Below are 15,246 nucleotides of genomic sequence, written 5' to 3' on the forward strand. Positions count from 1 at the left end.
CCCTGTCTAGAGAAAAAAAGAGAAGGAAAGAAAGTAGAAAAAGAAAGAAACTGTGGTGCATTTACACAATGGAATACTACTCAGCTATTAAAAGCAGGTAGTCTTGAAATCTGCAGGGAAATTAATGGAACTAGAAACGATCATCCTGAATGAGGTAACCCAGACCCTCTAAGTGGATATTAGCCCAACAGAGATGTCCTCTGAGAGACTCCACCCAGTGCGGGATTGTGACATGCTAGGACTCATAGCTAGTCTCTGGGTGGAGTGCTGAGAGCTATATGGAAGAGTAGTGGGGTAGGAAGGACCTTGAGGGGTCAGGAGCCCCACATGGAGACCATCAAGGCCAGTGGATCTGGAACCAGGGGGCCTGACAAACTGATGAACCCAGACCCCCTGTTCAGATATCTGATGGACAGCTCATTCTCCACGGTTGTGGGGAGAGCGGGGACTGCCTCTGACATGAACTCTAGTATCCTCAATTTGATCACTTCCCCTAGTGGGGGCACCCTGTGGGCACAGAGAAGAAGGAGATGAAGGCTTTCCTGATGACACCTAATAGGCTGTGGTCAAAAAGGTGGGGGAGGAGCCCCCCTATCAAAGGTCTAGCTGAGGAAGAGGGAGAGAGGGTGGGAACGGGAAGATAAAAGCAAGGAGATAACAACCGGAATGTAATGTGTATAAATTATAATACATTTAAAAACACAAAATGTTCTGTAATTGTTCTTCCAGATCTGGAAACGCAAGAACAGGCTCTGGAAAGTCCTTCTCCTCCATCAGTTTTGTGCTTATAGGATATAATGTGTTAGGGGAAAGCACTGTTTTTAAGCCACAGGTCAACAGCTTAGCTTCATCCTCTCCTCACCTCAAGATCTGTGTCAGACACTAAAGTTGAAGCGCCAGTGTCCTGTCCTGTAAAACAGGGTTCTCTCCCTGGGTCTAAGAGAATAAGAAGCGCCAGATTCCTCTACAATGTTCCAGCAGCCACCTTCGGATGAGGCTTTATGATGCTGTGCTTTGTAATTTGACCTTTCACAGGAATGCTACAAGACAGATATCACTAACCCCATTTTTCACAATGGAAAGCAGAAACTAAGAGGTTTACCCATTCCAAAATCATGCAAGTAATAAATAGAATATACATGTGCTTTGTTTCCAACATACAAGCCCTTTTCACCATATCCTGACCATCTTTCCACTAAAGAAGCCACCAGGACAGAGCTGCATATAGTGGGCCCTCATAGTTCTAAGAGGGACAAGATGCTCACTACCTATTCTCTCTAGCAGGAAGCTTTGTTGCTATTGTTTCTGTGATATGAAACTCAAGGCCCTGTAAATGCTAGGTAAGAGGTCTACTACTGAACCACTTCATAGTGTTCTTAATAGTACTTAATAGTGTTCACTTGCTTTAGTTCACCACCACAACAATATGGCAAGTATCCATTTCCACAACGATGAAATGAGACACTGTGTTTGTTTAGAAATATGGTTGTACTTTGCTTAAAGGTTTTTGAAATGTCAAGGGATAAGTAAATTTGGGCCTTTTTAAAAACAGTCAAACCATTCTGAGATTTGAAGAGGTACTAACTTTAGACTGCCTGTGGAAGGAGCACAGGGAAGCCCGTGTGTGGGACTGAAGAGGAATATGGAAGGCAAATGTGCTATCCCCACGCTATCCCTCCTCTTTTTCTGTATATCAATGTTAGGGACATAAACTTGGAACCATAACTGGGACAGCAAAGCAGGCTGGGTGCTCCATCACCCCAGCATAACTTATGAAGGCTTCTTGCAGTAGAACAAAACTATCACTTGATCTTCAAACCTAGAAATCTGTGTGTCAGGACAGAAGCCGCAGTTCCCAAACACTCTAGAGGATAAAACATATTTAGGCATGAATAATTCTTTCAAACCTCATTCACAGAGCATCAGCAATAAGTTTATGGGAAATAATCCACTTGCTGCTTTTTAAAGACAAGATTTTATATTGTATCACAGGCCTGCCTACAACTTACTATGTAGCAAAGGCTTGCCTCAAACTCACGGCAATCCTCCTGCCTCTGCCTCCCAAGTGCTGAGATTTTTGTTTTGTTTTGTTTTGTTTTGTTTTTGAGACAGAGTCTTTCTGTCTAACAGCCTTGGCTGCCCTGGACTCACTTTGTAGACCAGGCTGGCCTCAAGCTCACAGAGATCCACCTGCCTCTGCCTCCCGCTATTTCCCCCTTTTCATTGTCGTTTTGTTTTTAATGTGTGTAGGGGGGTATCACTGAGGGTAGATGGTGTCAGATCTCCTGGAGCTGGAGTTACAGGCAGTTGTAGGTACTAGGACCCAAACCTAGTTTCGCTGGAAGAGCAGTAAATGCTCTTAACCACAAAATGATCTTTCAAGCCCCTATTTGCCATTTTAAAAGAGCTTTTTGCTAATAAATGAGCAGGCAAATGTGTCACCTTCCCCTCTTCCTGGGTGTTGACATTTTGTAGAAGGCCAGAGTTACTGCATCTGCCTGGCAGTTCCTCTGCAAGCTGCAGGCACAGACCTGGGAAGTTAAGAGCTGGGTTACTTTTTAGCTAGCTCTGTAAGCCTATATATAATGCAATGACATGATTACCCTCCCATAGACAGAGGGCTTGCTCCTCTGCATGTGTGGCTGTTACATAATTATGGGGGTTTTCAGAGACGCTTGACACTGGAGTTCCTTTCATAAATAACTGAGCATGATGTGTGAAAAAAAGGCAAAAGGAAAAATACATGTTTTAGTCATTGCCAAAGTTCCTGGCAAAACCAGATATTAACACAGCCCTACTTCAATTCAGCACAGTGCTCTGCCCCAAATAGAAGCAGTGTGGTGCTAGATTTTACCAAGCCTGGGTTTTGTTATGTGAAAATGATGTGATGCTGCCAATTCCATCTACATATCCACAAGGGAGGAACAACTATCAGGGGCAAAGAGAACACAAGTCAGCAAGGGCAAAAACCAATTAGTCAAGCACAGACTGAGTTCCCCAAGGTTCAAATTCACCATCTCTGGCTACTTTTGAACTCTTCCCTTTGTTTTTCCTTTCTTCAATAAAATGAATAACCCAAATTACCTAGAATGCTATAAATGGCCAAGGGGCTGTTGGTATGGATATAGACAACTAGCGAAGAGACAGAGCAGGAGGAGGGGTTTTAAAAGAATGACCCAGAGTGCTTTAAGGCTTAGGTGAGCCATTTTGTTTTGTTTTCCTTAGTATTTTCCTTCTTTTCATTCCTAAGAGGACTTGAAACAGAGGCTTATTTCCCTAACATTAAAAAGGCATTCAAGAATTCTGTTGCTATAATGAGCTTTAGAGTTAATTAAGAATAACTCAAAAAGATATTTATATTTAATTTCCTAAATGCTTTACTTATAATTCCTAATTGACTTACCAATTCAACTTCATGACTGTTTTACATAGAAGTTTAAAATTATTTCTATATAAACCTCAACTGTGTTAGCAAACAGCTTGTCCAAAGCATACATGAGACCAGGACAGAAAGGCTAGAATTAACCAAGTAGGAAAGCTGAGCCACACACAAATAGTGAAGAGCTGAGCCACACACATACACCCACAGTCTGGCACACCCTAGGGAGACAGACTCACACGCATCCCATTTCAGAAATGGCTGCGAGGACTTGCTCTGCTTTCAGGTTCTAATGATGGGTTCTGAATAATTAAAGATGCCAGATAAATGACCCTGGGATGAGCAAAGCATCGAAGATGATGAAATGTAAGCCTATAGCTGAAGAGAATATATCTAAAAGATAGAATCTGGGAGTAAGCAACTTGGGGAAGGCATACTTGTGAGCATTTGTAAATGACACAAGGTAAACATAGGAGAACCAAAAATTACAAAAGCAGAAACCAGGCAAGGTAGCCTTAAGCCTACAATCTTAGTACATGAGAGTCTGAGGTTGTAGGATTGCTACAAACTCCAAGCTGGCATAGACCAAACAGTGGCATGCTGTCTAAACCAACCAAGCAATCAGCCAAAAACAAAACAAATGAGCCAGTACAACTAACTCTTCCCCACTGCTCCCAAAGCAAGGTATACTTGTCAGTCTGAGGTAATTTAGAAGATGGCAAAGAAATTTTCTTTTACAGTAGCTTCTGGGGCAGCACCATACAGTCACTAAGTCTTGCAGTGATGACTCTCATACAGTTGAAGTATATTTCACATATTCTACTTAAAAAGGCAAAAAGACAATTGAGATCTGCTTTCAAAATCTCAACTTCTGTGTCTGTGATAAGAAAACCCATACACCGACCTACCTACTCCTTTCTTCATCTTATATAAATGACCGTTTTTGAGTAGAAATGGTATGCGTGAGGAAATCTTCAGATAAAATTATAAACTTCAGATTTTAATAATAGCAGCTTCCTACAATTTTCTGAAGATACACCACCAATTCCCACAATGAGAGTGATGACACAGAGCACAAGGACTCCAAATACTATCTTTTGTGTAAGACTCTAGATAAAACCCATTTTCCTTACAGTTCTAGACATGTCTTTGAATGAAGGCTTCCTTTGGCTTGTTTTATGTTTTTTGTTTGCTTGTTTTAGATAGAGTCTCATTGTTTACTCATGACAATCCTCCAGCCTCAGCCTTTACTGAGATTAATGAGTTTAAGCTACATTGGATTCTCCTGCCTGTTTCCTCGGTGCTGGGATTATGCATGCTATAGGTGTATATGACCATACTAGGTTTTAATGGTCATAATATATCTCGTTATTCTTCATTCATTCATTCATTTCTGCTTTCTTGGAGACAGGGTCTAAAGTAAGTCAAGTTGGCCTAGCTGAGGATGCTCTTGAGCTCCCTGGTTCCACCTTTCTAGTGCTAGGATTACAGCTCAATGAGAGCTTGACATAAAAAACAATTACATGAAAATTCAAAATCAATTCACATATTGATTGATATACTATAGAAAAACCATTCATGACAAACAGCACGGGCCAGGTGTAAACTAGGTTTCCACTGACCACACTCACCTTGTTGGCCACTGCATTGACACTGGGTCGTGCATCATAAATTGTGAGCTTCGAAATCTGTCTGTTGGTTTCCCTGATTACATCCAGATATTTCTCGTCATCCTTGTTCCTTTTACCACTCATGCCGACAAGAGGCTGACTGCAGCGCATGATGACCATCTTGTTTTCTGGATGAATCCACGACAGTACCTATGGTTAGTTCAGAAAGTTTAATCTAGCATGTCTTCAGAAATCATTAAAACTGACAATCATGATGAAGCAAAACTGCTGAAGCAGGATACTTGTTCATTTGTAATTTTTACTGTGTGTGGCATCAGAACACACACTTAATACTTACAATTGCTCAGCAATATCAGAACAATCAGTTTTACCAGACTTTCTTTGAAAATTAACACTATAAACTAATTCTTACTACAACAAAGCTTAATTATTGAACGGATGTATAAAGTGTCTGCTGTTATTGGAATTTGGCAGCTTGGGCTGGACACGTTATCATATGAAAACAACTTGAACAATAAGTGGAGGGCAAAGCAATCACTGTGCTGCCCATACACCTTTCCCTAACAGTCCCAATTCTAAAATCTAGCATAACAGGAAGAAGATGCAAAGGAAGCAAAGAAGGATTTTGGTGGCCAAGAGAGCTACCATTCTCCACTGCAAAGTCTGAATCCTTAATGCCTAAAAAGGCATATGTGGCCTGCCCTCAGAGTCAGTCTTTACTTGATTGGCAAACCTGGCACACTGATGCTGAGCTCCTCAGGTTACCCAAAGCATATGAAAAACTGTGCACACAAACGGTAGCTGACAACATAACAAACTAAAAAATCATTACGCTGTATACTGCAGGTGCTGCTGAAAATGTGGGGGAAGGCCTAACTCTCAATTTCCTTAGCACAGATGGATAACTATAGCGGATAGTAGTACTTAATTGATACCCCAAAATGGCCAACAGAATCTCGAGTGTTCCCAACACAGAGCAATGATAACCATCTGAGGTGAGGAATATGTCAGCTAGCTGGATCTGATCAGTGCGTGTTATATAGCACTGATACAGCACATTGAGCCCTATAAATATGCATAAGTGCAGAGTGGCACTGAAAAGTCAACTATGAATGCTTATGAATATAAAGGATATTCAGAGAGCGACCAGATCTCCTGTGGCACTACCTTCAGGCACTGAACTCATGGCCCTCCCTAGTCAGATGGAAGAGAATGATAATGGCCACAGGTGACGGCTGGGAGGACAAAATGAAGAATGTCCATAAGTGTGCAATAAATGTGAGCTCACATTAGTTTCTTGAGGTAGGCTCCATAGCCAGCAAAATTAGTTCCAAAAATGATGAAGCAAAGACACAAGGATGAAAGAACATAAGCATTTGGGCTCACTTATAAAATCAAACATTCTGATGACTTTCAAGTTATTCCTCTATGACGGCTAGTGACAAAATGGATATTTCTAACAAGACAGTTTCAGTATGATGCAGTGATAGTCACCATTTTGAGAAATGGTCACATTATAACAAGAATGTGTGTTTGTTCCCAGAACAAATATCTAAGTCCTTGTTCCATGCTAGAGACCAGTTCGACACATAGCAGCTCATGCCAAGGAGACTCAGGTCTTGGGAAGCCCCGGGAAAGCCACCTGGCCTACCATAAACCTCCACATTCTAACCCACAAGTGTGGGCATCAGATCTGCTCACCTACTTCTTATGACCCTTGTTTCAAGAATGATGAAAATCATGAGCTCACCTCTAAAGAAGCAAAATGCTACACATTCATAAGACTTTGAAGTTTAAATCAGGTGAAAAGCAAAACCCTGCCTTCTCTCTGCACTGCCATGTTAGGAAATGCCACTCTTTACAAAACTGTATTGCCTCTTAAATTCTACTTTTTTGGAGGGGTGATGGGAAGGCGTCTCCCTTTTTAAAATTTTTGTGTATATATGTTTTTCTTGCATGTATGTCTGTGTATTACATGCATGCCTGGTTCCCTCACAGGGAAAATAAGTTATGGGAATCATTTCTCTCCTACCATGTTGGTAGCAGGGATTAAATTCAGGCTGTCACGTTTAGGAGCAAGAGTCTTTATTCACTGAACAATTTCCATGCCCATAGCATTGTTTAAAAAAGCAGAAAGTCAAAAAGGGCCTAGAATTTTTACAATAGAAAACAGATTAGATCATTGCATATTGAGAGAACAGTGTATGAGTGGATCACACGAAGGTATGGTTATGATAGATTGCTAGGGAAGAAGATGAGCTTGGATGCACATTAAAGGATAGCTCGGTGCACAGACGAAATCTGGAGGATATATGCAGCATGGTGCTGCTACTTCTCACTGGGTGGCAGGGTGCTTTCTCAATGTCCCAAATGAGTACATATACCTTATCCACTAACAGCTTCTATAAAATGAAGACAAGCTGTTGGAAAAAAGGAATATGCATCCATTAACAGAAACATAACCAGTGGTATTTTCTTACAATGTGTACCCGATTTATGTTTAAATGAGATATTTTGTACCAACTATTTGTATTTACATTTTTAAAAGAGAACCATGTAATACTTGTGATCACACACTTAGCTTATCCATTTTTTGGATAAATGTTCTGAGACCTATTGTCAGGAGTCACATAATCAGAAGGCATGTTGGAAACAGCATATGCCTGGCTCATAATGCCTAATAGATCATTATAAAAATAAATAAGACCAGCTTAGCCTTAATATTTTTTTTGAAAAAATAAGTTGATGACCTGACGAAGTAAGAGAATACAATAACATGTTAAATTCTTTTGCTTAGGCACAACTGTGCCATTTCCTCTCCTGCGCCATATGAGATACACACACACACACACACACACACACACACACACACACACACACACACACATCTTCAACACAACAGACGTTCAATGAAGGCTAAATAGATAGTGGAGCAAACACATGCATACCACACTAGCACAGAAAAAACAAGTCTGACCGGAGCATAAGACTGAATTCCTAACTCCAGATTCACATTCTAGCAAAGTGAGCTACAGAACACACTTTCCAGTACAGTTTGATCAGGAAGATATGAACAGACACTAATTAGAGAAGCAAGAGATTTTAAGGCTTAGAACTCCCCATAGGCTGACAATATATGATGTTTCCTCCAAAAAATAAAAAACAACAACAACAACAAAATCCTTTTAAGGACAAGAATGTCTACTTTTAGAAGTCAAAGGCAAAGTGACATTAAATCTTAATTTCTTCAACCATTTTCAGTCTATTAATTTGAAATAAAACCTAATGTACTTATTATGACAGCTCTTGAACATTAACAGAGGAAGAAAAACACAATCTCTAAGGTTTTAGTCAATAAAATTTATGTACCAAGTAGAAAGTATGACATGTCCATAAATATTTAAGGACTGAAAAAGAACTTTGTGAGCTAGGTTCAGCGACACGGTAGCATTAATGTCTGGAATAATCTGTACTTGAGTCCAGTTCATTGAGGGACCGAGGCAGCTTGCAAACAGGATGCAAGTACATCCTAGCATCGGTAGAAAAGCCTGCACAAGCACATGTTCTAATATTCCAGGCTTTTCTTTGCAATACTGGTTAACCAATATTTAGCAAGAGCCTGCCTTGTGTCAGGTATTGAGCCATAATGCTGACAGCAGCCAAGAGCCTGTCCTTTCTGCCTTCCATCAGTACATGGAGGTATGATACTCTTACTGGTTCTTTTCATTGAGAGCTCTTTCCTTGCCTTTCTTCTGACCCTTGAATTTGAAGCTCCTGGAAGGCAAGTGCTCTTTCTCCCATCTCACCTGGTGCTGCACTTGGAGTAGGTCCTTGGTAATTACTCATCAGAATGGGACTCCAGAAAAGGAGTGCTCCTCTAGATTACATGACTACTGTTCTTATGAAAGAAAAGGCATTCTCTGAGGGACATGTGACATGGTACTCACGGGAATCCGATTTCGGGATCTAAAAGTTGCAACTCTTCTGAGGTCATCATCTGAGGCCCGGTAGGGAACCACCAAAAGGGCAGGATATGTGTCACAAAGTTCATAGCACTTATTAATAAAAGTTATCCTCCACTGGTGATTGGGCAGGCCCTGAAGGACAAAAGGAATTTTAAGTTAGCATGAGATGACTTCGCCTCTGCAATATCTGGGCTCTTTGTTCCTTCTAACATTATGTGGACAAACCACTTTGACCACGGAGTGACTGGCAGCCTACCTATTTACAAAAGGATGTCAAATCAATTATCCAGACAACATGAACACAAAGACAAAACACTGGTGGTTTCCACAATTAAACTGTTTCTCATAACTATAGGTTCTCTGGAATTTGACATTTTCCTTTATTTTATGTAGACATATTTTCTGTGCAATACATATTAAGGCCAAGTTCACCTCCTATCCATGCACCCTCCCCCTCCATTGCAAAGAAAAGTGCCATGGGCAGTGTTAACCTGTGTCTACTTGAGGGTAGCAAGAGAGCTAGCACTTCCTCTCCCTGCTCTGAGCAGAGAGAACGATGCAGTCTGCTCCCAAGTGGAAAGAGGCTAGGCCCATGAGAAAAAGCACCAGGGGGAGGGGAAGGAAACCCCTCTGGGGAGGCTCATTTCGCCACCTCCGACAAGTTGTTGAACTCAAGAGGCTGAGGACCCAGGGTCATCCTGTCAGTTGTGTGAGGAGTGACATCATTAGTTTTTAAAAGCAGGCTGCTAGTATGCTAGGGAGAAACAGAAGCCATCCCCCATCCTATTACTCACCCACAAAATTCTATCTTCAATAAATAGCCAGAGGTGGTGGAATATTCTCTCCCCATACTCACAGATGCACAAGTACACACATGAACGTGAGCTTGGTGGGTGTTTTCTTTGGGGACAGACAATGTACCTTTTCCTTAGGTCTGGCCCTATGTGCCACGACCAAACAGATGTTGAGTCTGATGCTGAGTCCAATTAGAGAGTTTTAAGTCCCATCAGAGAGTTACAAGAAAAAAAGATTGAATATAATGGCAGTCTAGAACAAAATACCTTCAAAAGTTCATCTATGCATGCAATTCTTAAAAAAACAAAACAAAACAAACAAACAAACAAAAAACCAGGAGATGTTTTTGTTTCAAGCTTAGAAGCTCAAACTAAAGGAAAGCCTTACTTTTGTCAGAATCAAGTAAAGATAACTAATATAAAATGCTTTCATACATAATGCCGGAGATGGTTCTACAGCATGAGCAATGTTCTAATGGTCTTTCCTCCATTTAAGTAGTCAGTCTAGAACAGAGGCCTTTAAATGAGTGGTATGCACTCTTTGAAAACTCAGGAGCCTAAAGCTGATTCACAGGATCCCTCATAACTGTGCTCTTCAGCAAGACCTCCCTTTATCTAACCCCAGGGTATAAAATCTGCTTATGAATGTGCAAACCACTGACAAAAACTGAAAACTGAAGACAGCCAGGGTCATGGTGGTAGAAATGGTGGCTCGGAAGTTTTTCATAAGCTTAGGGTTCTGGAAATGTAATTTATCGTCACTCGCTTTTCGTATGAAGCAACTGGCCTGCATTTGATTCTCAAATGCTCATTTCATAACATTTCCAAATTATTTTAGGAGTCTTGTAGAAGAAATATGAAAATTTATATTGCAAAACTCCTAGCTGTACCACAGATTTGGTTATACTAGGGGGTCAAACAGTGGCTTTTGTTATATAATATGGTGGCTAGTGACATTTTTACAAAAGTTGTACAAGACACTTTCTCTTGCTCTATAGGGTGTATATGGTGTGTACGGAATGTGTGTGTATGTGTATGTGTTATATGTGTGTGCATGTGCATGCACATTCCCATGCACATGTATATGCAAGCATTTATACTTGTATATGTACATATGGAAGACAAACATTGATGTCAGGTCTCATCCTATATTGTTTTCTATCTCATCTTTTGAAAGAGGGGTCTTGCTGAACTTGGAGCTCAGTGATTGGCTAGACTGGCTGGCCAGAGAGCCCCTGGGATCTTCCTGTATCTCTTCCCAGTGATGGGATTACAAATGAAGCCTGCCACATTTGGCTTTTTACATGGTTCTGGGGATCCAAACTCAGGTCTTCATGTTGCAAGCACTGTACCTACTGAGTCATTTTCCTAGCCCAAGCCTCATGCTCTTATTATAATAAATGAACATAAAAGCAACATTTATGTGAGAGAACAGTAAAGCTTTTTGTGGATACTATATATCATTTATAAGAAAAATTCTAACTCATTTGAATCTGTAATTTAGAACATATATACTTTAAATAAAAAGACTAGTAATACTTAAGCACACATGCACACACACATACAATAATGTATAGATGTTTGGCATTTCTAAATCCGAAGTATTTAACTCATTTTATAAACACCATAAAACGGATGTTCTTCATCTAGGAAAGGAAGCAGTTAGCCATTCAGCTTTCAATGCAGCTTGCATATGGCTATAGAATGAGCTTGTTATAAGAGGGAAAGAATGAGCTATATTATTAAAAATGTGGATGGTACCATAGCCATGAACACATACTAAGCAAGGCTGTAAATTATTTTGAGAAGAGGACCAACAATATATTGTCCCTATGGATGTCTGCAATTCAATACACACCAGGCAATATTTACTGACTTACCTGCCTTCTGTATTCTTCAACTGGGTTATAAATAGTCCATCCATCGACATTAAACTTCTCTTCATTTTCAAATGCAAATAATGGCTAGAAAAGTACAGAAGTAAGAGTTTAAAGTTCCGCGTGGAGCAATAGTCTATTGATAGTTTATACTTTTATTTTTCACAAAATAAATTTCATAGATTTGCCACCTATGATACGGCAACCCAAATTGAGACATAACAACACCCAAAACAACTAGAAAATTCAGACCAGCCTGACATTAACTTCCATCATCAGGAATAGTTACTTTTAAAACCTCAGTTTTCTATGGCTACAAATGTCACCTTTTTTTTTTAATGATGTTACACACACACACACACACACACACACACACACACACACACACACATCAGATTTTTAGACTACAAGTACCTATGAACTTGAAATGTTATCAACTGATCAGTTAAAGGCCACTAAAAAAAAGGAGAAATTCAAGAATGATTATTAAACAGTATACCTGCCTCAAGAGAGTGGCATGGCATGTTTATCTATTTAAAGAGAGACAGAACATTAGGAAAGTTTTAATTAGCTGTTCGCTGTGGATTCTAAATCAATGTCCCAGCCTCTGAGATGACAAGCCTCTGATGTCTCTAGGTACTATAGACACCACCACCCCCTAGTGTCCATCCTAGCTCCTCGCTCTGGAAGTGGCTAGGTGTCAACTCCACAATCCCCACAGGTACATCAAAGCGTGAGGCGGGCATGGTATGAGTCTGAGGCTAATACCACAGCAGTTCCAGTTTCCTTCCCTTCTCCTCAGGTTAGCAAATGAGAACCCCATCCTCCTATGTGGCTGAGCCAAGTACTGTCCTCCCATTCTTGTCACCACCTGTCTACCCTCTGCTCTCTCACTTGGCTCATCCTAGCAACTCTAGATTATTTCCAATGTCAATCCTACATCTCTAAGGTCAGAGAAATGATGCTACAACATTAAGTTAGATCAAGTCATTTCTCTGCCAAAATCATCCCATGGCTTCCCATCTGGCTAATGACAAAAGTTGAAGTCCCTCTAATGGCCCACTACACATATGTCCTCTACATATAGTAACTAAAATGGGAATTGGTCCAGAACACAGATTTTTTTGACTGAATGGCACCGTGAAGCCCCGAAGCTCTTGCAAACCTGGAGATGCTGTGGCTTAGACACTCGTTAAATAGGCACCTGTCTCCCTATCTTTAGTTTTCAAAGCAGAACATACTGGGACTTTTTCAAGATGCCTTTTTCCCCTTAAAAATTTGATGAGAGAAAGAAGAAAGAATTTTACAGTGTAAGCTCACTGTTGCGTACCATGAAGGTGGATAATTACAAAAAAACAAAACATATATTAAACAGGAGATCAACGTTAACAAAATCCATACACCTATACATCTCCAAAGAGTATAAACTTCCCCATAAGTGGTAACTTATTAACAACCTAACCCAAGTTCCTGTCTGAAAAAGTTTTAACCTGAAGCTAATTGTTATCTAACTTGAGGTTTTCAGCTGGCATTTTCTTTTCTTTTCTAGATAATCCACTTTAGAGTTTTGAGGTCATATGATTTCATGAGTGAACTGGCATTCCAAAGCATAGCCTTGGGTGGGCCTGTTTTTGACTCTCCATCTTAGAAGTGAAATCTCACTGAGAGAATGCAACAGCAAGCTCACCTACTAGTAGGTGAGAATGGCATGCACTCAGACTTGCTACGTACCCAGGTACCCAGGTGAGGATGGCGTCTACTCTCTTTACTGCTTAAGGACAGATGCCTAGTGAACAAGTGTCCAGCCACAGCATCTCCAGGGTTTGCAGGCCCTTTGCAGTATTTCTTTGACTATGGAAAACTAAGAGAGGATTCAGCTATAACCTAGCAAAGTCAGAAGCAGGAACTGGGGATGAGCTGCTGGCCAGTGTGCGCTTTGTAGTTTCCTTTGGGATATGGTCCTTCTCCATACAGAGTTCAGCCTCAGAACTGGGGTAGCTTTGGCAGTTTCCATTTGAAAACACCCATGTCCAAGCTCCCCTCTAGTGAATTGGAATCTCAGGGTCTCTAGGGGCTAACTGCCCTCCTTCCCTGGTCCTAGAAGGGCAGGCAGCCTAGAGCAGAATGCTTAGGAATCTGTAGGCAGGGTATTTAGGCAATATAATCATGGAATTAAAGCTTTACAGAGAACATAAATGGGTACTCAATGTATCCTTCAGCCAGTTTGTCGCAATAACCTTTTATGTAAGAGAACAATGTCAAGACTGGGAGAAGAATTTGGGAAAGCCAGGCCCAGCCTAGAATTTAGCAAGTGCCCAAGTTTTCCTCTGATTGGCAGTTGGGCCTTTCATCAGCTCCAAAACTTCCTAGTCAAGCTGTGGCGATGAAGCAAAAGAGCATGTGCACGTTTCCCCACATTCCAAATAGCAAAATGTAACATTTCAAAAATGCTAAAGGGCAAAGTGGAGATGAACAATCTCTGATTTTGCACCAGAGGAAAAACCAGCTCGGATATATAGAATCTAGCTTGTCATTTTCATTTAGCCACATTTAGCATTGTTGTGTCTTGGGGAGAAAAACTCCAAAATAACAACAGACTTAGCTTTTGCTTAGACACTATTTTAAAATGGCACCTATATAAAGATTTGCTTAAAGCATATAGATAAATTTTTTAAAAATCATTTTAAGTTAGCATATAAAGTAATAGGTTGCATTATGGTATCTTACTACATATGTCTTAATTTTAGACTGGATGTTTACATTTTTATTGATATGTGTAAAGGTTTTGTGACTGAGTGGCATTCTTCCATCATAAGAAACCCTTTCCTCACAGAGACCTGTAGTGTCACCTCAGAACTGGATGTTTGAGAGTTTGACTGATGAAGGCTCAAAGTCATCTCAAACAGAAGACAGTTTCTTGAAAATCCTGTCTGCAGTATTTGGAGGCCTGGGTATTGTGCAGAGGGAAGACCTATTGCCTAATATGCACCAGAAAAACAAAGGAAAACCGCTATCCTAGGAATCAACCGAGGAGATTTGTACACTTGAAAGTATCTTCAAACAAGAGGACCATTGCACAGCCACACACTCATGGAGCCCTAGGATGATCATCTCTTTTGATAAAGTAAGACTTCTTACTCTGAGTATATAACCTCAAGAGTCTAGGAAATCATTTACTAACTGGTTCTTTTCTGACATTTATATTTCTGTTTTTCATTTCATTTTGTTTTTACTTTTTAAAGACAAACATGGTGTCACTTTGGAAGCCTGGCTTGTCTGAAACTTTCCATGTAAACAGGATGGCCTCAGTTCTTGGCACTTCTGCTTCAGCTTCTCCAGTCCTTACCTGATAGGTATGTGCCTCAGTGCCTGAAAGCTCTGCTCTATTTTAATAGGAACGTACAGGACCATTTTTTTCTAATTTTAATTTCTGATATTCTTCTGAACTGATAACCTATCTAAGTCACATGTTTCTGACCCAATAGCAGTACTGGGTATAGATTCTAGCTCATGGAACAGATTTTGTATTTGTATTCAATCACAAAATGGTTGGTTAATCCTATAACATTTGTGCCACTATTGTTCCAATGGACAAGTCTT

The 15,246-nt window shown here is 40.4% G+C and overlaps 1 protein-coding gene across 2 annotated transcripts in view; it reads right to left on the reverse strand.

Annotated features, from left to right (window-relative positions):
- The window catches only part of MTM1 (myotubularin 1), a 115,849-nt gene that overhangs the window by 33,782 nt on the left and 66,821 nt on the right, over positions 1-15,246 (reverse strand). For both annotated transcript variants that reach the window (XM_084790399.1, XM_084790398.1), the window contains exons 7-9: positions 11,650-11,733; positions 8,958-9,107; positions 5,011-5,199 (exon numbers count right to left, since the gene is read on the reverse strand). In XM_084790399.1, coding sequence (XP_084646525.1) covers positions 5,011-5,199; positions 8,958-9,107; positions 11,650-11,733 — 423 coding nt within the window. The remainder of the gene's footprint in view (positions 1-5,010; positions 5,200-8,957; positions 9,108-11,649; positions 11,734-15,246) is intronic.

This window comes from Acomys minous (genome assembly GCF_964271855.1).
Source record: "Acomys minous genome assembly, chromosome: 7".
Classification (NCBI taxonomy): domain Eukaryota; kingdom Metazoa; phylum Chordata; class Mammalia; order Rodentia; family Muridae; genus Acomys; species Acomys minous.